Source organism: Erpetoichthys calabaricus, chromosome 6 (assembly GCF_900747795.2).
Source record: "Erpetoichthys calabaricus chromosome 6, fErpCal1.3, whole genome shotgun sequence".
NCBI classification, from domain to species: Eukaryota; Metazoa; Chordata; class Cladistia; order Polypteriformes; family Polypteridae; genus Erpetoichthys; species Erpetoichthys calabaricus.
In genome coordinates this window covers 119,587,674-119,614,534 of record NC_041399.2, presented here as the reverse complement: position 1 = coordinate 119,614,534, position 26,861 = coordinate 119,587,674, and the positions used below count along the sequence as shown (strand labels likewise).

Here is a 26,861-nt window from a genome sequence, read left to right as displayed (position 1 = left end):
AGCCTGCTCAGCGCCCGTTGCTCTCCCACAAATGTCAAACTGTCCAGCTCCGTGCCTACAATAGAGCCTGCCTTCCTCACCAGCTTGTCCAGGCGTGAGGCGTCCGTCTTCTTTATACTGCTTCCCCAGCACACCACCACATAGAAGAGGGCGCGCGCCACAACCGTCTGATAGAACATCTGCAGCATCTTATTGCAGATGTTGAAATACGCCAGCCTTCTAAGGAAGTAAAGTTGGCTCTGTCCTCTCTTGCACAGAGCATCAGTATTGGCAGTCCAGTCCAGTTTATCATCCAGCCGCACTCTCAGGTATTTATAGGTCTGTACCATCTGCATACAGTCTCCTCTGATAATCACGGGGTCCATGAGGGGCCTGGGCCTCCTAAAATCCACCACCAGCTCTTTGGTTTTGCTGGTGTTCAGTTGTAGGTGGTTTGAGTTGCACCATTTAATAAAGTCCTTGATTAGGTCCCTATACTCCTCCTCCTGCCCACTCCTGATGCAGCCCACAATAGCAGTGTCATCAGCAAACTTTTGCACATGGTAGGACTCTGAGTTGTATTGGAAGTCCGATGTATATAGGCTGAACAGGACCGGAGAATGTACAGTCCCCTGCGGCACTCCTGTGCTGCTGACCACAATGTCAAACCTGCAGTTCCCGTGATGCACATACTGAGGTCTGTCTGTAAGGTAGTTCACGATCCATGCCACCAGGTATGAATCTAATCATCTCTGTCAGCTTGTCCCTAAGGAGCAGAGGTTGGATGGTGTTGAAGGTGCTAGAGAAGTCCAGAAACATAATTCTTGCTACACTACTGCCTCTGTCCAAGAGGGAGAGGGATCGGTGAGGCATGTAGATGATGGCATCCTCCGCTCCCACCTTCTCTTGGTATGTGAACTGTAGAGGGTCGAGGGCGTGGCGGACCTATGGCCTCAAGTGGTGAAGCAGCAGCCATACTTCATCACATGTGACGTCAGGGCAACAGGCCTGAAGTCATTCAGCTCACTAGGACATGATACCTTTGGGACTGGGGTGATGCAAGATATTTTCCAAAGCCAAGATGTATATGTCATGTGACCTGTGACATCATGTCAGTCATATATTATAAAAGATGACTGTCTGTATTAAACATAGTTTAAACCTTGCAAAATAAATGAGAGTTTCTCCAAAAAAAAGTTGTCACTCAACATTTTAATTTTTATGAAAATATTGCTTTCAGCTGTATTTTTTTATATTGAATTAAGTTCTATCTTGAATTAAGTTAAATCTGTTAAACATTATAAACTTGTTTTAATGATGTGTATATTATTGTGACTACTTTTTTGTAATTTCTCTGAAATTTCTGATCAATAAAATAAATTAATCAAATAAATTAAAATTTCTGTTAGGAGTTAAACAGAAATTTCCCAAAGGTCATGACAGCTGCATGGCTCATATTAGAATACTTGAAACACATATATTTGTAGCATTAAGAAAGTGGTCATGATAATTATTACTGATTACTGTTATTATTATCACTTACTTTATTTACTTTTTTCTGTTTTTACCAGTATATACCTAAAGCATCACAGAAAGGATATAAGAGAATGCTAAAGAAAAGTTGAAACAGATAAAAAAGTTGACAGCCTTATTTATTTCAATTAAATTTAAATATATAAGAGATACTATTCATGAGCCATATTAGAGTGGTAGATTAATACAGCCTGATTTAACTTTTTTTTTGATTGTTTGTTTTGATTTCCCTAACAAGATCAACTTTGTGCTATTTTACTTTTGCCACCTGGGATTAAGCTAGACTACTGTTTCTTGCATGCTGGAAATCAGTTGTTCCTTCTTGAAATTCTGAACTTTGTTTTGTAAATTAAGAGACTGAATTATGAGTTAAAAAGAAACATAGTTCTGCTTATTTTCATTTGTATGACAATATAAGTTGGTTTTGGAACGAAACACCTTTTCAAGTTAAAAGCAAATCTAAGTTCTGTGGGGCAGATATTTCACTCTAGTTTTTGTAGAGTTAGAATTTTCTTACACAAAACGGATTACTTGTTGCTTGTAAAATGCTCTTTTACTCCTGGGGGTGCTTGTAATCTTGAAAATTATGTCAAAGTGCCAGGAACATGTCTAATATATACATTCTCAAATGGAAAAAACAAGAATAAAGGTATTTGAAACAAGTTGTAATACTCATTTACCACATTTAATTAACAAATAATCCATGTACCCTGTTTCTTTGATTCCTTTAAGTATTGCCATTAAGCCACATGTTATTTTTTTGTTATACCAACCTGAGACTTGAAAAGAATGCCTTGACTTGATCTGGACTCTAAGTTTAAATATGTTCTACTGAACATGTGATGAATGAGCTCCACAAGATATCTAAACTTAAGATTAAACATATATCATTTCCTGTTAATAATTACTTATGCAAGATTAAATATAACATTCCCGTTTTACTGTTTCAGACAAATGTATATACCTAAAACTTAGTATTACACAATAGCTTAAACACTCTTTCAAACTATCACTCTTCTGGATCATGTTAAGATCAAGATCAAGCTGGCTTGTCTAATATTAATCTGTGTATCCTTACTTTTAAAAATATGGAATTTACCCAAAAAGAAAGTAGATACAGTATGTCAAAAATATTATAGCTCTGCATACCAGAATTAGCTTAAGTAGGCTCAGTAACAGGATGACTGAAAATTTTGGTGCTTTCACAATAACACTTTAATGATTAGTAAATATAGTCAAATAATTAGAAGTCATGGCATCACTGTTTTACTCTTTAAATGGTTGTACAGATATATGTACTCTATTTTTTCTATATTTACATACAGATTTATTTTATTAAGCCTGTTTTAGAAAGAGAATTATTTAATGTCATATTCTATTTGAGAACAATTTTTAGATGTAAGACATGGCCTTTTTCAGGTTTGAAAAAAAAAAAAATATATATATATATCTATACTAATAAAAGGCAAAGCCCTCACTGACTGACTGACTGACTGACTCATCACTAATTCTCCAACTTCCCATGTAGGTGGAAGGCTGAAATTTGGCAGGCTCATTCCTTACAGCTTACTTACAAAAGTTAGGCAGGTTTCATTTCGAAATTCAAAGCGTAACGGGCATAACTGGAACCTCTTTTTCGTCCATATACTGTAATGGACTGCAGCTCGCTGGCCATGGGAGGCGGAGTTGCGTATTGCGTCATCACGCCTCCCACGTAATCACGTGAACTGACTGTGAACGCAGTACGTAGAAAACAAGGAAGAGCCCCAAAGAGCGCTGAAGAAAACATTCATTACACAATTGAGAAGGCAGCGAAACAATAAGAAGCGAGCGAGTGACGCATACAAGCATATTCATAAGTGCAGCTACTGTGGAAACAAAGCACAGTGTAAACCGTAAGTTTAAATTAAGTTTATAGAAACACTCCCACTGCCATTTGCAATACCATATTCACGACATACAAGTTTAATGAGAAGACACGAGGTATAAACGAGACTTTGGATCACTTTGTAACAGAGTTAAAATTGCTGTAGCGAGAAACTTTTAAGTGTCGGGTCTTAGCTAACATTGAATAAAGCCGTGGACATCGCAACATCACACAAGAGAGCGGCTCACGTGAACTGACTGAACGCAGCACATGTGATCACTCATTACACAATTAAGAAGGCAGCGAAACAATAAGAAGCGAGCGAGTGACGCATACAAGCATATTCATAAGTGCAGCTACGGCGGAAACAAAGCACGGTGTAAACCGTAAGTTTAAAGTAAGTTTGGCAAGATTGCTTTTCTCCTGTACAACTATACGTTGCATTCTCAACAGTAAGCTTGCACGATTTAGTCATATTACAACCGGAGTGCTGAACTGACAACGTGGTATACAAAGAGAACTATAACAATTGTAATAAACAAACAATAAAACAGCGGAGAACCCGTGGATTAAATAAAAAGGCTGCTTCCTTGGCGAAGCAAGGAAAAAGGATGGCCTTATATGGCGTTCGTTTATAAAACAGCGGAGAAGCTGTGTAAAGACTGCTTCACAAGAAAACAGCAGAGGGCCTTATATGAGCAGGCAGTCAGCTAAAGAAGGGAATCATCCATCCATCCATCCATCTTCCATCCCGCTGAATCCGAACACAGGGTCACGGGGGTCTGCTGGAGCCAATCCCAGCCAACACAGGGCACAAGGCAGGAAACAATCCTGGGCAGGGTGCCAACCCACCGCAGGACACACACAAACACACCCACACACCAAGCACACACTAGGGCCAATGTAGAATCACCAATCCACCTAACCTGCATGTCTTTGGAATGTGGGAGGAAACCGGAGCGCCCGGAGGAAACCCACGCAGACACGGGGAGAACATGCAAACTCCACGCAGGGAGGACCCGGGAATCGAACCCAGGTCCCCAGATCTCCCAACTGCGAGGCAGCAGTGCTACCCACTGGGAGGGAATCAATAAATAACTATAATCGTAATAAACGAACAAAAAATAGCGGAGAATCTGCGGATTACATAAAGGAAATGGGTACCTGAACAGAAAAGTGAGTCTCAAATACCTACACAATAACTATAACAATCGTAATAAACGAACAATAAAACAATACAGAACTGCTAAGCAAGGAGAAAGGACGGCCTTATATGCCGTTCGTTTATAAAACAGCGGACAGGCTGTGTAAAGGCAGCTTCACAAAAAAACAGATCCTTAACAAATTGTTATTGGTATATTTTCCCTCAATTTAAAAAGGTTTTCTTTTCTTCTTAATTAAAATTTAAAAGCAATACTTCACCGCTGTGAAGTGCGGGAATTTGGCTATATGCAGTGAGTGTGTACGCCTGATGAGCCCAGAATTAGGGCGAAACACGTGTCGCGTACTCTTTGCATTATTTGACAGTAAACTATTTTCAACCATTCTATGATCTGCTTCTCACAACTGAGGGCACCGTGGCGGATGTTAGCTGACTTGCTGGCCAACCACAAGCATTACCTGGTAGGTAACCACCCATACAATCAGACTGTGATTCAGACTACGGATGCTGTGAATGTAATTACCCCGATCTACATGCTGTCAAATAAACGAACCACACGCCGTGGCGCAATGTTAGGGGCTTCGCCTCTAGCGTTGACGTCCAAGGTTCGATTCCCGTAAGGGAGTGCAGTGAGTGTGTACGCCTGATGAGCCCAGAATTAGGGCGAAACATGTGTCGCGTACTCTTTGCATTATTTGACAGTAAACTATTTTCAACCATTCTATGATCTGCTTCTCACAACTGAGGGCACCGTGGCGGATGTTAGCTGACTTGCTGGCCAACCACAAGCATTACCTGGTAGGTAACCACCCATACAATCAGATTGTGATTCAGACTACGGATGCCGTGAATGTAATTACCCCGATCTACATGCTGTCAAATAAACGAACCACACGCCATGGCGCAATGTTAGGGGCTTCGTCTCTAGCGTTGACGTCCGAGGTTCGATTCCCGTAAGGGAGTGCAGTGAGTGTGTACGCCTGATGAGCCCAGAATTAGGGCGAAACACGTGTCGCGTACTCTTTGCATTATTTGACAGTAAACTTATTTTCAACCATTCTATGATCTGCTTCTCACAACTGAAGGCACCGTGGCGGATGTTAGCTGACTTGCTGGCCAACCATAAGTGTTACCTGGTAGATAACCACCCATACAATCAGATTGTGATTCAGACTACGAATGTCGTGAATATATATATATATATTTATATATATATATATATATATAAATATATGTGAATGTATGTATGTATGTATATATGTATGTCTATATTTATATATATATATATGTGCATATGTATATATATGTGTATATATATGTAGATATGTAAATTTGTATATGTATATATATGTATATGTGGATGTGTATATGTATGTATATATATGTATATATGTATATGTATATATATGTTTACATAACCTCTTTAACACACTACTTCTCCGCTGCGAAGCGCGGGTATTTTGCTAGTATATATATATATACATATATATAAAGATTTTTGAGTGACATTATTTTATTCAACAGTACACTAAAAAGTAAAATAAAAAAACTTTTCTTGTACTAAGATTTTGTTGGTCATATGTGACTAAAAATAAAATTGTTTGGTGCCCATAAAGAAATTAATTTAATTCAGTTAAAATGCATAGAGTAATTTCTATCTGGGTTAACTATGGAAAGAAAATGACACATCATATTAAAGCCGATTAAAATATATATGTAGGATAAAAGTTATAATCGGAGAAATTTTTAAATAGTAAGAGTTCTTTTTTTTTTTTGGAATCCATTAAGGAATCTATGCAATCTTTCTTTGAAAAGCCCAACACTTTATCTATTGAGCCAATATCGCCAAATCACTGAAGAGAATTTCACCAAATTTCTATATAAATAAAAAACTAGTAAATTAAAAAAAAGAAATTAGTTTGTGTACATTGGTCTTGAAACTTTGACCATTTGATTGAATGTCCAACACGCTAATCATTTGACCAGTGCAGTTTATCTGTCATATTGAAGTAATTTGACAAAACTTCACTATCAATTAATCAAAATGATTTTTTTTTAATGAATCTACGTTTGATTGAAAGTCCAACACCTGCTTTCCTTGGCAACTTGCTTTGTTCTCAGCTTATGTCCTAATGGACCACAATTTGTTTCTATTTATTGTATAAAGTATGTTTGGAGTCAAAAATAGGTTGACCTAAGCATGATAACCTTCACCTAAACCAAAATCACTGAACTAACAGTCTTATTTCACTCAATTAAAATAATTTCCATAATGCTACTGGTATTATAAACAAATGGTATGTGTTGAAATTTATAATATATACTGTAATATAAAACTAACACTCAAATGTAATTTTCTTTTGCTTTTTCTTTTCTAACATTGATAACCTTAACTACATGAGTTAATTAATTGATAATATTTATAACAAAAAATTTCATAATGCAAAGTAAGTTCCAAAATCTACTAGTGGGGTCATATTTTATCTTTCTTGTGAGCATTGCCATAAAAATATACCTTAAAGATACAACCGAAATTTCAGGCCTTAATTAGTAAAATTGCTTCTCAGACTTAGTCCACATGCATGACCTTGACACTTTAACCTAGCAGACCTGTTAATGCATAAATTTCAGAGATGTTCTTCTACAAATTCAATACAAAATAAAAATACTGTAGGAAATCAGTCTCATAGCCACTGAGTTCTAAAATCTGTGGAAGGATCTTCATAATAAATTTAGTATAACCAGAGGGAAAGTGTAGCCATTTTTATTAACGAAGAAGATTGATTACTGTTTAATTAGTTATTCACCTTGATATATTTATGTTTGTATATTTAAATATTTTAAAGTTATATAGTTAATTTTCCTTATTGTTCCTGTAAGTCTGTGTAATTGGTCTGGCCTATACTCAGTGTAAACAGCTAAAATAACAATAAATTCAACTGAACTGTTTCGTTTTGGCACGGTGGCGCAGTGGTAGCGCTGCTGCCTCGCAGTTAGGAGACCTGGGTTTGCTTCCCGGGTCCTCCCTGCGTGGAGTTTGCATGTTCTCCTTGTGTCTGCGTGGGTTTCCTCCCACAGTACAAAGACATGCAGGTTAGGTGGATTGGCGATTCTAAATTGTCCCTTGTTTGTGTGTGTCCTGCAGTGGGTTGGCACCCTGCCTGGGATTGGTTTCTGCCCTGTGTTGGCTGGGATTGGCTCCAGCAGACCCCCGTGACCCTGTGTTCAGATTCAGAGGGTTGGAAAATGGACGGATGGATGTTTCTTTTTTTAAATCAAAAGCACTTCAAATGGAACACCTCTGAAATTCAGTCTTGCGTGGCAAACAATGTTTAACACTGTCCTCAAGTAGCACTCAAACTAATTAATCCCATTCAATAGCTAAAAATTTTCTAAACATTTTTACTCAGTACTATTTTCTCTTTTCTTTGCTGTTTTGACCACTATTTATAGTTTTATTTTTCACCTGTGAATTATTACAGTGCTCTCTACTTCAGTCTTCCAAAGAGACTGATGTATAAACTCCAAATGGAACAAAATATTGCTGCTTATCTTCTGATACACAGGCTGAGGCTCTTGTACTGGTTTCCTGTTGTACAATGTTATTTTTAACTTTAAAAACTCTGTATTGCACATTTTCCTACTTACTGACTTTGAATAATCTTTATCTAGTATGTACCCTCCATCTTCTCTCTTTCTCTCAGTCACTCTTGCACAATCACACAAACATGTATACACATTCAGAACACACACACACTGTCTGCATGGATTCTTTTGATGACTTGCCTCTTCTGACAGCATGGGTCTTCCAGGGACTGTTCATGGAAAAAATGCCACAGATACATACAGTAGGTGGATATTTAAGTCCAGTCAGTTGTTTGTTTGATGCAATGGAAAACTGCCATTTTTTGGAAAACTTAAAAAGTGAAACAAATTATTATTTAGGCATTAGAGAAATTTTAGTTAGGATTTTTGTTTTTGTTTTTGCCTTGGTGTGCACTTAAAATTTACCTTGGTTTTGCCTTAATTAATTTTGCCAATCTGTTAAACTGTGACAAAAACCAAGATTCTGGTTAGTCATAAAAATCATTTGCTTTTATTCAAACCATTTATGATATATGATTTTTCTAAGTTTCTTTTACTCAATTTTGCTTTTTTTGTAACTAAGGTAAAATTAAAATTAGAATGATTTTTGCTTTTCATTGGTGTTTCAAACTGGCAACACAATACTAGAAATAAATGTACTTTGTGCTTTTGTTTTATACACTGTAAAGACGCTGGATAAAGGCTGGGTTGGTTGTCATAGAAACTCACTTGCCCATTACAAATAGTCGTGGTGAAATGTGGCATTGATTCTCTGATTCACATTCACATGCACTGAACAGATGATTACATACATACAGTAGGTCTGGATAGTATTGTTCCACCTATGCAACATATTTGAAATGCATATTTCAATATTATAAATAGCTGCGAAATTTAAAACCGAGTGCTAAAATTTTAAATAATCCAAAAAACTATGACACATATTCATACTTGCCCCAAATTGCACATTTTATTTTTATATACAGGAAACAGAGAAAAAAGGATAATATTTTTATTCAGACCTGCACACAGAACATGGCTTCACTATTTGAACTAAAATAAAGAACCAGACATTTAATTTCCTGAATTCAATATATATTAATGGAAATAATGAAAAGAAAAGGATGTAAATATAAAGGAAGGTTATATTTTGACAACTGATTATTCTCAGTTATTGATGTATTAATTTTAAAAGTAACATGGTTGATTTTTATAGAATTAAAGAGCATTTGTATCATAAACCATACAGATTATTTTTTTTATTAACCATATAACTTCTTATTTCAGTGGCTTTTTTAAATTTTAAATTTGTAAAGTGGTGTTATCAAACTAAAACAGTCTGCTTGGGCTTCATAGCTGCCAAACTACTGATATGTAATTTTTATTATCATAAAATAGGGTATTTCACACAATAACATAAAATGATGTACTTTGCCAAAAAAAAATTTCTCATCTCTCATTGATTGCAAAGAATCTCTCTCTCTCTCTCTCTCTCTCTCTCTCTCTCTCTCTATATATATATATATATATATATATATATATATATATATATACAGTATATATGTTGATACAGAGTTAAATAGGAAAATGTTAATTGAGTATTCTGCTGCTTACAACTATTTATGAATAAAAAATATACAGTGAAATTGAAATATGCAGTAGCTGTCAATAGTTCTTAACCTGTATCCTACACACTCAAGTCAGTATGAAAAGCCAATATTTGAACATTTATTTGTTTCCATTTCTGCTAAAAGTTTATACAATTCATTGCTTAACAAGCTGTGTTTTACAGTGACTCTCATCTGCAGTCATTTTGCAGTCTTGTCATGTTAGTATTAAAAGCTTTTTGTAAATAATTATAGATCTCAGTTTCACTTACATTGCATTATCACTATAAATATTAAAATATTTTCACAACCAATGTAAGTAAATAGTAAACATAAATGACATTCTTAATTACCACTTATTACCACTGTGTTATCCAGTTTACAAGAACAATTGCCTTTATCACAAAGATTCAGTAAGAAGGTTTATTGATGACACTTTTCTTGTAGGGTTTCATCACAAATTGACCTGCATGCATTTAGAAAAGATTGAGCTAATCAAGAGTAATTTTCCAAAAAGCTTAGTAATACTCAGACCTCGTTAGCTCATATTTAAGATAATTTGTTAATTAGAAGAAGATCATAATCTTTTTTGGAATTAAGAAGTGTACCGACCTGTATTTTCTGTGTTTTCAGCGGTGTTCTTTATTTGGACTGTCATAGTAAAACAGAGGTCACCCTATGTTGTTCACAAAAAAAAACCATTGGCACTCTTATTTGGACAATGTAATAACAATAGCAATAATAATAAGTAAATGTTGCAATATACAATAAAAATAAAATTATAAGTGTAGGTTATAAATTAGTGCAAAAGTTGATGTTTGTAGCTTTAATAATTTTAGACAATTTCAGTACATAATGTGTGAGTACATAATAAAAAGAATCTTTTTAGTTAGCCAATCAAAGGTGTCATTTTGCTTGACTTCTCACTACATCCATAATGGCTAACACGGTGCAACACCCTAGTATTTCAGTGCTAATCAATCAAACTCTATGTAATTAGTCATGTCTTTGAAAGTGGTGAAGTTGAATCCCCCCTTAGCACCAGCAACAACAATCACATTTTTCCAGGGAACTGTGCAACTTAACTGGAGATGCCAGTAGAGACAGCATTGTCCACCAAGCAAAGTTGCTGGTCTATTGCTGTTTTGTGGGCATTAACCCCTTGTACCATCTGAGTAATCAACAATTAATAGAGAAATATAAGCTGCCCAGGGATGAAATAATGACCCTTCTTTGTCTGGTGGAGGACAAATTGGAAAGAGGAACACACCAGAATTTTCCCCTCAGTCTCACTGTGCAGCTTCTGTCAGTTCTCCATTTCTATGCCACTTGTAGATTCCTGCATACCATCAGTGATGCCCATGGCCTCAGTAAAGGTGTTGTGACTAAATGTGTGCATGCAATGACCAAATTACTATTGCACCATGCATGCAACTACATACGGTTTCCAGGAGGAGGGGATGCCTTGCATGACACTGAATTTGGTTCCCAAGCCATTGCAGTCATACCTGTCATTGTAGATGCCTTTATCCTTATTCATAGTCCCAGACTTCTGAATCACATCTACACCTGATGAAAAGGCTTATCGGCACTAAATGTTCAGGTGATATGCAACCATCATGGTCTTTTTACAGAGATTGTGGTCAATTGGCCTGGGGGTACACATGATGCTTCTATCTGGTCCAAGTCTGGAGTGTGTCAGATGGCAAGGGATGGCGTATTTACTGGTGGCTGGAAACTGGGAGAAAATGCATATCCTCTTTGCAAATACCTGAATCCCTAGACCATGAATGAGGAGAGGTATAAAACTGTAGACCAAAGTACATACGCTCTTGTAGATTGTGCTCTATGCATGTGAAAAATATGATTCTAGTGCCCGAACAAACCCTCAGGGGGTCTAAGATTTTCCTGTGAAGGTGGCCATGTTGTTATTGTTTCATATGCGCTGCTGCACAACATTACATACTGACATATCACTTTCTCAACAGAAAGAGCAAGATGACATTGAGGAGGCAGAGAAAGACAAAATTGAAGTGGTTAGACAAACAAAGGAGGGACACCAAAGCAGATATCTAGCTAGAGGACATAAATGTGTTTCCTTGATATTGTTTTACTAATGTTTAGAGTACTGTATTTGTAGTGTTTATTTTACATTGTCAGTTTTCTGTGTTACAACATTAAATACACATAGTCATACAATTTAAACTTTATTATGTTCAGCGTCCAGAAATTAATACAAAAATACAAAACAAAAAGTACAAAGCAAGAAACAAATGACAGTCAAAATATAAAAATATGCCAATAATGAAGCCTTAAAGAAGCCTGTTTGGTCTGGAGCGTGTGTGTCTGCAAAGAGAGTACAAATATCATTGACAAAGTCAAATATACTTTTGTTTAATGTATACAGGTCACCTTCTGAGAGGAATATAATAGGCCTGCTACTCCTCTGGGGTGAGAGAAGCTGACTGTGACTTCCCAATACCAGTTTTGGACCTTTGTCTTCTCACCTCAGCCTCCTTTCTTTTGGCAACACTGTCAACTTTTTTTCTGATTTCAGTGTCAGATCTTCTGTGGCACTACAGGCATTTATTCTGTCTGCAATCTCCTCCCATTTATTTTTCTTCTTAGTGTTAGAAATGCGTCCACTTCTTTTTTTTTTGCCACATCCTTCATAAGTTGTCTTAACTCATCGTTTGTGAAATGTTGCTTCTTTTTTGTATCACTGTCAGCAGTGGCGTAGCTCATGTTCGCGCCACTCGGGGCGGGGCTTCAATTTACTGCCCTTCAACGTATCTGAATATGTTAACTTATTTAAATAGAGAATTAAAATGACATATTGAGAAAAATTAAGATACATTTTGCATATTTATATATAGAGAAACAGCAATATTTTTTTTCACATATAATTATTTATAAGCATCAACTAGACAAGAATATAGTACAGACGCACTGATAAGCCGTGTTCTGATTATTAGTTTAATATAATTACGCTGCAAAAACCAGAACCGGTGTGGTGTACAAGTGATAGGTGGGGATGAGCAAGAACGCATTCGGATTGATAACGAAACAAAATTATACATTGTTTTTTAGTTGTTTATCTTCCTAGAAATTATTATCGGTGTAATGTTTCTGTTTATTTTTGTTATTGCCTCATAAATTTCAACTGTCTGATGCCGTCACAGAAGGACCGTCTGAAAATGACTTTTGAAACATTTGTGGATGAAAATCAGTGAATTTGACTTTTTTTCATTCATGAGTGATATTTTTCCAAATCCTGCTGCTTACACGTGAAGTGTTCTGAGCCTTTTGGCCAATAATGCCGCCCCCAAAAATGTGCCGCCCGGGGCGGACCGCCCCCTCCGCCCGCCCCTAGCTACACCACTGACTGTCAGCCATTGTTCTCTTTTTCACGGAAACCACTTTATCTTTTGAGCCCATTTATAGATTTATAATTAAGATATTAAATTAATTTGGTCTTTATTTGTTTCAATTGATTTAATTATTTTTTTTTACATTCACACATGTCTAATGTGACAATATGTCTATCTATAATATACTTCAAAGAAATCATCAAAGAAGTATGTTAAACTCATTGGTTAAATGTTAGATAATGAAGGGCTTCAGGAAACCCTTGTAAAACTCACTTGTTTTTTTTTCCTCCGTCATTCACTATCTTGTTTGCTATTCACCAAAATTGATTATTTTTGGGAAATGCACCCCAAATGGTGTAGCCTTAATAATATGGCATTACATATCAAAGAACAAAAGAATTAATTGTGGACACTGAGAAAAAGTAATGGATAATTTCAAGATTTTAGCCGCCAGCAGTTATGTTACTCTAAACTGGGTAGTCAACATGTCTCCTACAGCCAAGAGAGCTCATCAGAAATGATTATTACACTATATTGAACTATTTTCTGCCGGTCCTTCATTAAATTGGATCTTCTCTATTTGATATGCTATGATCAAGAAGCAACATAAAAAAGAGAATGGTATCGATTGTTCCTAAATTAATTAATCTCTCCCTCTATACCATGGGTTTATTCTAATATTGTAGATTGAAATGTAAAGTCATTAAGATTTTTCCATATTTGTCCCAGCTTGTCCATACCTTGTTTTTTTCCTCCTGTCAAAGACACATAAGGTATCTTAAATTAATTAATGAATATAACTTACCTGGGCAGGAAAGGATGTGAGTATGCAAATTAATGTGTCTGCAGGCAACTGGAGCCCAACCACAGGTTACTTTAACAGAGTGTGCTAATGAATTGTTAAAGTACTGTATTTTTCAGCTTTGATGCAGTATAACTGCTAATTATTAACAGTAATTATTAAGCAGAAGTGTGTCAAGAAACGCTACTTGGGCTCCTTTATACCAACAACAATACATCTGCATAATGCCTCACTGCCACTGTGACAGCCATTTCAGAACTTTTCTTTCTTTTCAATTTTCTTGCTTTCTAGTCATTCTGATGTATGTTCAGACCATAGAGTGTGTGAATATTTATTTGTTTACTTACTTATGTACCTATTTATGTATTTTATTTATTTAAAGATCTTCTTTAAAAAGCCAAATTCCCCCCAAGAAAAAATAAAGTTCTATCTATCTATCTATCTATCTATCTATCTATCTATCTATCTATCTATCTATCTATCTATCTATCTATCTATCTATCTATCTATCTATCTATCTATCTATCTATGCAGTGAGGAAATTAATGTAGACCACACTGTTTTAAAACATATTTACTGACAGTAAAAGTAAGAACTGTTGACCTCTGAATATGATTTAAAGCTGGAGAAAGCAATATATTACCAGTTATCACAAATTACCACAGGCTGTGCTTAAAGTAAAAGCTAGTAGTCAAAACTAACAAACAGTACCGAATATGCAATGAATCAACAAGTAATAAAACACTTAGCTCAAGCAATGTGTAATGTTGGGAAAAATATGCAGCAAACAGTACCAAAAATAAACATATTGGAAAATATCCTTACTGTGGAAGTCACATTCCTAGAAAACAGGACTATTGCCCAGGAAAGAACAACAAGTGTTTGAAACATGAAAGTCACTTATTAAAAGAGTGTCTAGACCTCACACAACAGCTGGAAAAGTGAGGATGCAAATGTCTGCATCTAATGTTCTGACAAGAATGTCTGGATATTAAATAAACTCTAAGATGTAAATAAAAACTAGAAAAGTATGATGCTGTCTATATTACAAGTATTAGAGCACATCCACATCTACATAAAAAATACTATATACTTAGACCAAGACCTCAATAAGTTTCATCTGTGTCAAGGCCATGTATGAAACAGTTGCATCCACAGGCAACTTTAAAAATTGTCCCAAGAGACTTAAGCAAATAAACAGAACATATGCCCTTCCTTCTTACCAAAGCTTGTTAATATAATGCAGTAGCTATTTGCTGCTATTGTGTAATGGATGCTATTTTAAAGTAATTAGCCATCATGTCTGCAAAAGAATTATCCAGACTCAACACCCTAAACACAGTTTTTGATTGCTACTAATTTCCCAACCACTTCTTTGGAATGATTTCATTTGAAGACACGGTCTAGTAGAACTTTAGCTTGTGTTAACTTTTTCAGCTTTTAACAGAGAATTTAATTATATTGTAATATCTGTGTATCCTAACTTGAAATAACAAACATATTTGTTAATGGATCATTGAAAAATTTAATGTAAGTAGAGAATAGCACATTACAGATAGATGTACACTGACCAATCACAACTGATATTAGCAGTTATAGTTTAAATTGATATGAAATAATTGGTTAATCTGAATATAATTCTCGATTTTAATGTTTAAAATATCTCTGGCTCATGTTTGCTACCTTTGGGTCCTTGCTTCTTTAGGGAAAAAGAACATTGTGGGGTGTAGGTGCACTTCCTACTTATTTTGCCAAATTAATGAATTCAAATAAATTTAATTTTCCATTTTCATCATGTGTAGTTTTCGTATTGTACTTACTGTCAGCTTTTATTCTTCCAAGTCACTAAAATGTAGAAACATAAGACTTAAGTGAAATTGTACACTTTCATATGATTAGTTTCGCAATTACCAAAACTAATAAACAAGATGTTGTCAGTTCAGCAAAATGCTCATACCCCTGGATGAGTCTGAAGTTAAATGCCAACATGAATCAACTCTACACACATTCCCCCAACAAAGGTTACAGCTACATTTAGACACATGCAACCAAGTTAATTTTGAGAGTGTCACACACATGTGCTTTGGGGACAAAATCAGGGCTCATCTGATGGTAATAATACTCCGAGCTGCAGGCTGGCACTGTATCTTCTTGCCTCTTCTCTTCCTCCCTCTGCAGAACATAATACTGATGGTCCAAGACCACCAATGTCACTTCCAGTTTCAAACTTCTTGAATCTTCCTCTTCCTCCTGCCCAGCCTCAAAACCAGCTCCACTGCCATTGGGAGTCAACCAAATGAAAGACTCATTTCTGAAAAGATGCTTCATACATATGGATGATTTTTTTTGGCGCCTTTTTCAACAATTATAAGGGGTCACCTGTGGTGCCCCAGTTCTGTTTGATCACTTGTTGTCTTCTTTCTAAAAGAAATATGCATTTTGCGGTTGTAGCTATTTTTTATTTTACCCCTACTGTTGAGGCAGTCTGTTTTAATTTTAATGTAGTGACTTGCCATATAAATCAAAAAAGCAACGTTTCTGCCCATTGTGTAAAGATTTGCTCACTAAATGTAGTGTCATTATAAAAATATAAGTAATATTTATCATTTAATCATTGCTATATGAGTCCTCTTGTGGTAGACCACCTAGACCCACTGCAGTTTGCCTATTGGACAAAGATTGGAGTGGAGGATGACAATTACCTATCTGCTCCACTAGGCTTATTCACATCTAGACAAGACTGGCAGCATTGTAAGGATTAATTTTTTTGATTTTGCCAGACCCTTCCATACCATTCAGCCATCCCTGTTATGGGACAAACTAAAAGAAATGCTGGAGAATGATTATTTGGTGTCCTGGATAAAGGACTATCTGTCAGGCAGACTGCACTTTGTGAGACTCAAGGACTGTGCTTCTGATACAGATGTGAGCAACACTGGAGCACCTCAAGAAACAGTCCCATCTCATTTTCTCTTCACTCTGTACACCTCTGACTACAAATATAACAACAGGTCATATCACTTGCAGAAATTCTCAGATGATTCTGCACTTATGGAGTAGATAGATAGATAGATAGATAGATAGATAGATAGATAGATAGATAGATAGATAGATAGATAGATAGATAGATAGATAGATAGATAGATAGATAGATAGATAGATAGATAGATAGATAGATAGATAGATAGATACTTTATTAATCCCAGGGGGAAATTCACAGGGGGATGAGACAGAGTATAGGAGTCAGGTGAAGAACTTTGCTTCTTGGTGCAAAGAGAATTGTCTACACCTTAAAGTCGGCAAAATCAACAAGATGGTTATTGATTTTCACCACACGAAAGAGCCACTGTGGATGTAGAGGTGGTCCAATCCTTGAAGTACCTGGGGTTCCATAGTAATGACAGATTGGACTGGTGTCGGAACACAGAGGAACTATATAAGAAAGGGCAGAGCAGGCTCTTCTTCTTTAGGAGACTGTGTTCCTTTAATATGGGAAGTGACATCCTTCACATCTATAACTCTGTGATGGCTAGTGCGATTTTCTGGGCTGTGATGTTTTGGGCTGGTAACATCACTTCAAAAAAGGGTCTCCGAATCAACAAGCTAATTAAAAGAACACACTCAATTATAAGACACACTCTTGACAACCTGGAGGTGGTAACGAAGGAGACAATTAAAACAAAATTTAGTGCCAACAACAAATCTGAATAATGCTGCTCATCCTCTCTCTGACACACTATGGAGTATTTTCAGGCAATGAATTAGTCAGCAGAAGTGTGTTAATAAATGCTACTGGGGATCCTTTTTATCAACAGTAACATGTTTGCAGAATGCCCCACTGTGACTGTGACAGCCAAGTCAGAACTTTTCTTTTTTAATCTTCTTGTTTTATAGACATTCTAGTGTGTGTTCAGAAAAAATTTGATGTCCATCATGAGTTACAAAAATGCAAACTAATAATTTAAAAATATACCATAAATTAAGTTATAACCTTAAGTTATAAGTTTTAGTTATAAACTAAATCCAATAATAAAAGTCAAAGCACTTCATAATAGATAATAACACTCATGGAGATGCAATACAATTTATGCAGAAACATTGTAAAATATTATGAAAGTTAGCAATGTGTTACAAAACACAGTCAAATGTAATGGTTTGCCAGTTAATGTTGACACTGTCCTATATTCACTGAGAAAGCAGTGTATTGTAAAGTAAAAGATAAAAGAGACCAAGTAATGAAATATGGGATGTTAGAAAATTAAATACATAAAATTTGCTTGTCATTTATTTTGTTAATAATTTTTTTACAATTAGTAATAACCATCATGCACGTTCATTCCATATGAATTTTTGGTTTGAAAGGAAAAACATTCCAAAATCTTTTGTCATGGAGACATTTTGGATCAAAACGTGTTTTTTAAATATGACATATTGAATATTTTACTCATTGCTTTCTTGCATTTGAAACACATTTTGTTTCAATATTGTTATTTTTTTTATCATTGTTATAACAGATTTCTACTTTTTTACAAATATTGCAAATATGGCTATGATACCCTCAAAGGAAGTTTCTCTTATGGTAATTTAATCCAAGGCTAAGAAAATAGATATATAAATAAATCTATTATATAATGATATCTATCTAAAATATACTTCTTAATTAGCATTATCATATAATATAATGTAAAGCAATTCAAATTGTGTAGGAGTCTCAGCACTCAAGAAGAGGAAGATATAAAGGAGTTTCACAGAAAGTCTTTAAGATAGTAAAATGGACTCAGTAGAAGCAACAGAAGAGGCCGTGTATAGTCATTCAGTCATTCTCCAACCCGCTATATCCTAACACAGGGTCCTGGGGGTCTGCCGGTGCCAATTGCAGCCAGCACAGGATGCAAGGCAGGAACAAACCCCAGGCAGGGTGCCAGCCCACCACAGGGCACACACACACACCCACACACCAAGCACAAACTAGGGACAATTTAGGATCGCCAATGCACCTAACCTGCATGTCTTTGGACTGTGGGAGGAAACATGAACAGGCCTTGTATATGCCATTGTGAAAGCACAGGTGTTGGTAGGGTCATATATGGGTTGTAAATATAATAAATTACCAAAAATGGTATTAGACAGGGGCACTCAAACAGGAGAGGAAATCTGGGCAAAGTAATGCAATGTTTTGATTAGAATAATAGAGTTGAGGAAGGAATGCCAGAAGAGGTAACATATTCTGAAAGCACACAATCAGAAAAAGAAACATGTGGGATAGTGCTGTTCCTTTTTCAGAACATTAAGGCAACTTTGAGAGCAACTAAAGGCTTGGGGGAGCAGGTACATCTGTAATTATAAGAAAGAGTCCCATCTTGGCATGCCTGTAGCAAATGTCAAGTAACCTCTAGCTTGTATTTTGATGAGATGAGATTTAAAACCTCTTCACAATAAGAAGCAAATTGAGACCAGACCCAAGATAAGAATTTGTGGTGAAGGCTTAACTGGTAAGAGGAAAAAGGACAGAGAGAGAGAGTGTGAACAAAAAATGTGGGGTGAAAAAGTGAAACTTTAACATGGTCCTGTGACAAGCCACTTCACTGGATAGACAAGGTTTCAAAATATATTGGGGCAAGCAGGAACATTTTGTTTGTTCAAGACTTTCATAGTTCCCTATTTTCATCTCTCTTTTGTAAATTCTCTTTTGGTGTGACAACAGTCAGCCATCCTTCTAAAGACAGAGTGATGTAGACAGTAAGAATCCTTTGAGTCGGTGCAGTTGAACACCAGCATGCTGCCACAATACTACGTTTCATTTAATGGTTGAACTGTCAAAAAGTGTCCCATCTCTTTGCTCGTGACAAGGCAACTTTGAATAAAATATTATAATAGCTAATGTATACTTCTTTAGTAGTTAAGGAATGTGTCAAAACAGCATGCAGTATTTCATATTTAAAATGTTCAAACAGGGAGGATGGGTAGTACTGATAATGTATTGTTGCTTCTTTGTAAGTTTGTTCCAGCATAGAGAAGCAATGACATAACCTTTTCAACAAATCCAGTGAAACTTTGATTAAAAAACATGGTTTTTGTTGTGTCAGACTTGACAAATATTACATTTTTATTTCTATCATGCTCCAAATGATCAATAAATGAGGAACAATCCAAATGATCCTCATCTTTGCTATAGTAATGCTTATTTGTTGTGCTACTCGGGGATTGCACAGTTAGCTAATATAATCAGAAGAGCACAGGCTCAAATAAGATAGAACAGTTACAGTTTTCATTCTGGGGTGGTAGTATAGTTTTACATGCCAGTGTGGGAAAAATGGTACTGCCAGTGGATGTTAGACTATGAATGTTTAGTAGGTGCTCAATTTACTAGAGGTCACCCAAGAACTTCAAGGAAATTACATATAAAGTATAACACTACTGGTTTCTCAGGTGTAGCACCTACACCTAAGAGACAGGTCAAATACTTAACAATATTGTCCCTGTGTGGTAGTCTGTTTTTGTTTCTGTTTTCTTTCTCCATGTTATATTCACTTCTACCCTTTATGGTTAAAGTATATGTTAATACCTTAACGTCTTTTGTCCTGGCTGCTAATCCAGGTTTGTAGAAATGCAATTAAGACTTTATAACAATGATAATATAAAGCAAATGTTATAGCATAATGAAGTAATGTTTTTTTTCTTCCCATTTATTAGTTAAATGCTAAAGTATTTTGTAGACCTTAATAGTTTATCCAGAACTACCAAAACACAATGTAGGTTACAGTTTTTACTCAGGTTCTAGTAAAGAATATGCAATCATACTGCAATCTTTATGGATTGTAGAAATATAACATAATATTAAGTGAAAAGTGATTAAAGAGATTATATGCAAGTGACGTACATTTGGTGAAAATGCATTTTATATATCTTGATGTATTCTGAAATGGATTAATAACAATGTCATGTTTCTATGATTAAAGTTTTATTGATGAAACAACACCTTCACGCTGCACAATCACAGCTGAGTCACTAAAATTAACATTCAACCTTTCTAATTTTAATCTTTAATTTTGATTCAACAAGAGCTTCAAACCATTCATAACTTTAATTATATTTTAAGGACAGTAAGGACTTTGTACAATCAAGTTTTCATCACAACATAAATATTAACAGATATGCAATTAGTATTATGCAGCCACTTCATAAAAATAATTATTGTTATTTCACAATATTTTGCTTTATAGTGGAAGTAAAAACCTATAGCAGAATATGCTATTTTACAAAGTTTAAATAATAGTGCTTCCAAGCTATACCATTTTTGCACACTAATCTTTACAAATTTCTTAATTTACATTATAATTTCTATTAAGACATAACTTTTACTTGGAAATGTGCCCCACAGTGAAGAATTTAAGCCATTTTATTTATGGCCTATTGGTACCTCTACTGCATTCAAGCAATAACTAGTACATTGCCAGTTGTGATATTAGGTTTACAAACTCTGTAACTGTTTATCCTTGAGGCTTTACCACTTGATGTTGTGTAATTGAGACTGCCACTTCCATAAATGCAAATGCATTGTGAAAAGTCATTGTAAGATCCTAAATGCTTTTAAGACAATATCATTCAGATTAATAGGTAGCTGGGAGAAATAAGTAAATGCAATCCATATTGTTTAAATAACCCATTCATTTTTCCCAGTTAGAATCACAGTAGCAATTAGCAAGAAATAATTCAATTGTTATCCTGTGCTAACACATTGAAGAAATGAGCAAAAGTGCATTATATTTCTGACAAAAAAAACAAGAAACATTTATACAGTCTATTTAGACTTTAGGGATTTACAACAAGTGGTATCCAGACCTCAATACTGATGCAAAATGATTTCATTGTCATTCTGAGTTTTAATTTTCTGTGCTTCCTACAGAGCAGGAGAATTATGTTTGTAATAATGAATTTACAGTATGGAAACCTCATTTTATTTGTTCTATCTTTTTATGTTGTTGTTTTCTCAATAAATTAATGGTTACAGTACATACTTTTTAATGAATAACTAAGTAGTTTTGATCTATACTTCAATGGTTCAATTCACAAACAAAATCTACAAAAGTCACAAAAAAACTACAAAATACAAGAGAATTAATACTAATTTTTTATTATATATTGTATGTGTTCAATTTTGAAAAGCAAAATAAAGTACTATTTAAAGTTACTATGTATTAGGCATTTTGGTTTGTTAGTTACAAATGGAATTTTTGATTTAATTTTAAAAGAAATACAATTCAGTTACCAATACATTTTTCATTGTTTTATGTTTTTTTGTGTGCAAAATGTAGTTATGGACTCATAATCAAAAGTCAACAATACATTATCATGTTACAATTTATGTTAACATTTTTGTTGATTATCAAATCAAAGCAAATAAAGAACAGGAAAAGAAATGCTAGTATACATGAGAACACATGCTATTCATAGTTTGACAAATTATCCAGGTCATAAGTATTTCTGTTTGATGTTCTTTAAGGAAAAAGTATCAGTTTAGAAAAATACACTAAATTTCAAAGAGTTTGTGTTACTAAAATTTTAACAGAGTACTCACACAGTGAGGAAATAAAAACTAAATACTAATTCCTTCTTTAATGACGCTTTAACTTAATTCTGCTAGCTTTGATAAAGTGTACAGTAGTGTCCTCCAAATGTTAATAATGCATTTATTGGAAAATTGAATGTTAATTCACATGACTCACAAAGAAATTCTACAAAGCAAGCAAAAATAATACTACATAGAAAGAAAAGAAAGCAAAAGTAAATATTTTCCATATAATATACAGATTGTGTCATTATGTTAAGAGTTTTATTTGTTGAAAAGTTGGAAAATCAATATTTGAAGCAGCCCTGGTAGTTATACTTGAGATTGTGATTATACAAACAGATAAATAAATTGATCAATTAAGTTCTTAATTAAAATCGTTGGTAATGTTCATCATTGGGATTGTCAAAATAAATTAATAATTGGCTGAAACTAATCGATTTTTACATTATGTACAACATAACATGTGTAAATGTGGGTGCATCATTATGTTGCTTGACAAATTTGCATGATACATACCCTAGTGTTGTAGGATTTGCTTTCAATAGAAATCAATTCCACTTAATCTATCTATCTATCTATCTATCTATCTATCTATCTATCTATCTATCTATCTATCTATCTATCTATCTATCTATCTATCTATCTATCTATCTAACATAGATATTACAACATTTGGGAAACTTTACTCTGCAGGAATATGCTAGTTGTACAACATTTTGATGAGTTTCTATGTCTTTCTACTGTATGTCTTATCAAGACATATTATTTTAGTGTAACTCATGTAAAAGTTTCAAAGAAAAGGCTACATTTTCACTTTCACTATGAAGAGATGTAAAAAATATACCAAAGTATGTTCACAGAAGAATAAGTAATCACATCTTAGGAAATAAATAAAGCTGACACAAAATAAAAACAACCTGTAATGCTATATTAACTGTTCTGGCACTTTGAAATTTGTTTAAGTGGTTACCAGATATATTTCTTTTCTAGGTGCACATTTCTTGATTCATCTCTGCTTTTCTTAAGCCTAACTTTATAGAATGTTGACATAAAAACATTATACATACTTCTTAGAGCATGACTACAATCTCACTACAGACAGCACCTGATCATCTATTTTGTCATTCCAAAAATCATTTAACTGCAACAAACGTAACTTCAGAATACAGTAAAGGGAGAACATAGGCTCTTACTTACACAAACACCAGTTATCAAAATCAATGCAAAACTCAACTAGCAGCAAAACATCTATTAAAAATGGTATCAATCCCTAATTGGTAAGCCTCCAACAGAATCGCCATGTATTCTTCAAACAAAACACAGTGAAACCATCATTTCAAAGCTTTATCCATATGCTTAAATACTTAATCATTCAAAACTTTGGCAAGTATGCCTGTAAAAATCAAATAATACAAAGAAATAAACACAAACAATAACTTAAAGCAACAGTTAAAAGGAAATAAGAACAAATTAAAAACAAAAAATTTAACATCCGAAATAAGTCTCCAGCGCACCTTATGATTCATAGACATCCTAATATTATAAAAAGTCTGGGGATTATTAAAGCATATGACAAACGCAAAGATATTATTGTAAAAAGAGAAACAAGAAAAACTCACAGTTGTGAAGTTACTGGGATGGCAATAGGTCCCACGGAAGGTACACTGCAGCAGCATCTCATTAATGTCATGTCCAGTACGGTTGTAGAAATCGGTCATATTGAATGGTTTGGCCTTAAAACCCCTGAAATTGGCCTTTTCCTTTAGGGCTGCTACTACTTCAGGTTCAGCTAGATGAGGATTGGCAATTTCATAATTATCATTCAACAATGCCAATAATTCACCAACATGAAACAGGTCATTGCGAGTAATCTTTGAAAACCGAAACTCATTGAGGTTGCAGATGGTAACAGCAGGGAAGGTGAGGTTTGGTGCTGCCACCTCATCCAGTTTAGTAACATGTGGATAAGTAAAGTAGTAGGTGACCCTCTCCACACAGACTATCAGAAGCAAACCTAGTGAACCCAAGAAGGATAAAGTCCAAAGGAAGCGGCGAAAGGTCATAGGGCCATAAGCAAAAATATGGCTCATGCCATGCAATGTAGAATTGTTGGCAAATGCTTGCAAGTTGGATGGTCGAATGCTTTCAATGCTTTCCTCAGAATCACCCTTCATTTCTGCAGCAAAGGTAGCTTATTGAAGAGAAATGTTACAAAAATATGTTGTTAAATCTAGCTTTTAGCCCACTGCTGTTTTTAAACTCCTTAAATCCTTTTTATTTTGTTTATACTAACCAGATATTTGGAATTTATAGTACTGAGAGCATCAATCCTTTGCTTTATTTCATATTATTTATTGTTAGTCTGGTCTTTCAAAAAGAAAAAACATGAACAGACTGACAGCTCCTAATCACCCACTTTCAGAGACCCTCCCTCAGTGAATGCTGAAGAGGGAGCTGGAGAAATCAAAGAAAAAGAGAAAATAATATAAGGAGAATACAAGGGTGTATGAAAAGGTAGGTGGAGGGGGGTAAGTCTTAGCTCTCAATGGGACCCTTCTTCAACCAATCGGAAAGAATGCCTCTGCATCGCCACGACGACAGAATGCAATGTATTTGTGAATGGACAAAGGGGGCGGGGGTGATGAATTAAAAAACAGATCGCTCCCCCTTTTGCTTTCTTTCACTCTCGCTCTCGCTCTATTTCTGGGCAAAAAAAAATAAAAAAAAAATGACGGGTCGCAGATCTATCAGTGACCCACCTCTTAGTGCCTTGATAGTTCAAGCCTCCACCAGGTTCACTTCTTTCCTTGCCGATCCACCAAAATGCTGCAAAGTATACCCTCTTAATAGCTCTTTTGGTGCTTCTGTCGTTTAGTGCCCGGAGCCTTAAAGAATCTGTATGCTTTCTCCTGATCTTTTGACAGTATAGATCCAGCTGTCTGCCTCTTCTCTCTCTGCCTCTCCTCTCTCTCTCTCTCCCTCTCTCTCTCTCGCTCTCTCTCTCTCTCTCTCTCTCTCTCTCTCTCTCTCTCTCTCTCACTCTCTCTCTCTCACACATACGCTCTCTTTAGTAGTCAAGGTCCATCCTGCTACCGAACATGCTCAGAGATTTCTATGGCTCCTCTGCTTCCATGTCTCAGCACAGGGAGTCTCTCTTGTTTTGCTAAAACTTCACTGCATTATATTCCATTGCATTATATTTATATGTTCCAATATGCATATGTTATTATGAGCAGATGAAATCTGGAAGTGTTCAAGAGTGCCACAGGTAGGCAGTAAAATAAAGGAAAGGTTTTTTGCACCTTTTTCTGTTATCAATAAGTCTTTCTCCATATTTCAACTTCTTTCACAGATTTTTGTTTAAGTACTAGTAGGATTGGCATCTGTGTTTTTACTGTATTTATTAGGCTCAGTCTGTTTAAATATCTATTGATCAAAATGCAGAAATTGATCTATCATTCAGTGTCTAGTGACTGGGTTCTTGCAATTTGTCAAGCCCTGACATATAACAGAGAGCACTGAATGAAAACCCCGCAGTCTCATTTTGTTTTTATTAATCATTTTGAATTACAGCTCATGCTACCCTGGTTGACTGACTATGAGAACCCTGCAGAGCCTAGCAACTCCTTTTTAATATCACAAATGGAGTTTTTGGTTTTCATGTTTCTTTTTTTCTTTTTTTTTTTTTTTTGCAATTTTCTCCAAAGTTACAACTAGAGGAGGAAATGTATTTTTATACACAATGCTGTGACTTTTCACGCTGGTTCAAACTGCTGGCCAGACCATATGAAACTATTATGGTAGTAGCCTCCTGCAGTCATATGAATAGAAGAACACTGTCATTTTAAGTCAATGAAAATTCCATACAGTTTATGATTTTTTATTAGGAACAGAAAACATGGTCTAGATTTTATGATTCATCAACAGTCTGTTGAATAAAATGTTTTTCTTAGGAGTTTTTGATATATAACAGTTTTCATAAACTCCAAGAAAAAATTGTTAAAATGCATAGAGCAAGCAATTTTCTGGGTTAGTCACTACTTGCATCAACAGTCTTATAGATGCTCTTATCCCTGTATATTTCCTTCGATTAACATCATCTACTGTTTTATGTTTCACTGACATTCTACTCGTGACAAAAAATATTGCTGCCAATAAATACATAAGGTTCAACACTTTCAGTTTTCCATTTTTTAAATTGTTTAAGTTTTAAATTTTTAATTTAGAAAGTAACAAGGGAACATGCTGAAAGATGGTGTTCAATTTAGCCACGGTGCACCATTTTGTATAGATGTGTGTTTATAAAAATATAGTTGATGGCACACTTTAGATAATATATTAATAGTATGACTATCAGGAATCTGCAAGTACCTCCCATATCTG

At 35.1% G+C, this 26,861-nt stretch overlaps 1 protein-coding gene across 3 annotated transcripts in view; it reads right to left on the bottom strand.

Annotated features, from left to right (window-relative positions):
• The window catches only part of asic1c (acid-sensing (proton-gated) ion channel 1c), a 1,328,607-nt gene extending 1,302,991 nt beyond the window's left edge, over positions 1-25,616 (bottom strand). For 2 of the 3 annotated variants that reach the window (XM_051928824.1, XM_051928821.1), the window contains exon 1: positions 24,098-25,616. In XM_051928824.1, coding sequence (XP_051784784.1) covers positions 24,098-24,652 — 555 coding nt within the window. In that variant the 5' untranslated portion in view covers positions 24,653-25,616. The remainder of the gene's footprint in view (positions 1-24,097) is intronic. The other variant, XM_028803265.2, reaches the window with a different exon arrangement.
• Positions 25,617-26,861: the final 1,245 nt, after the last annotated feature.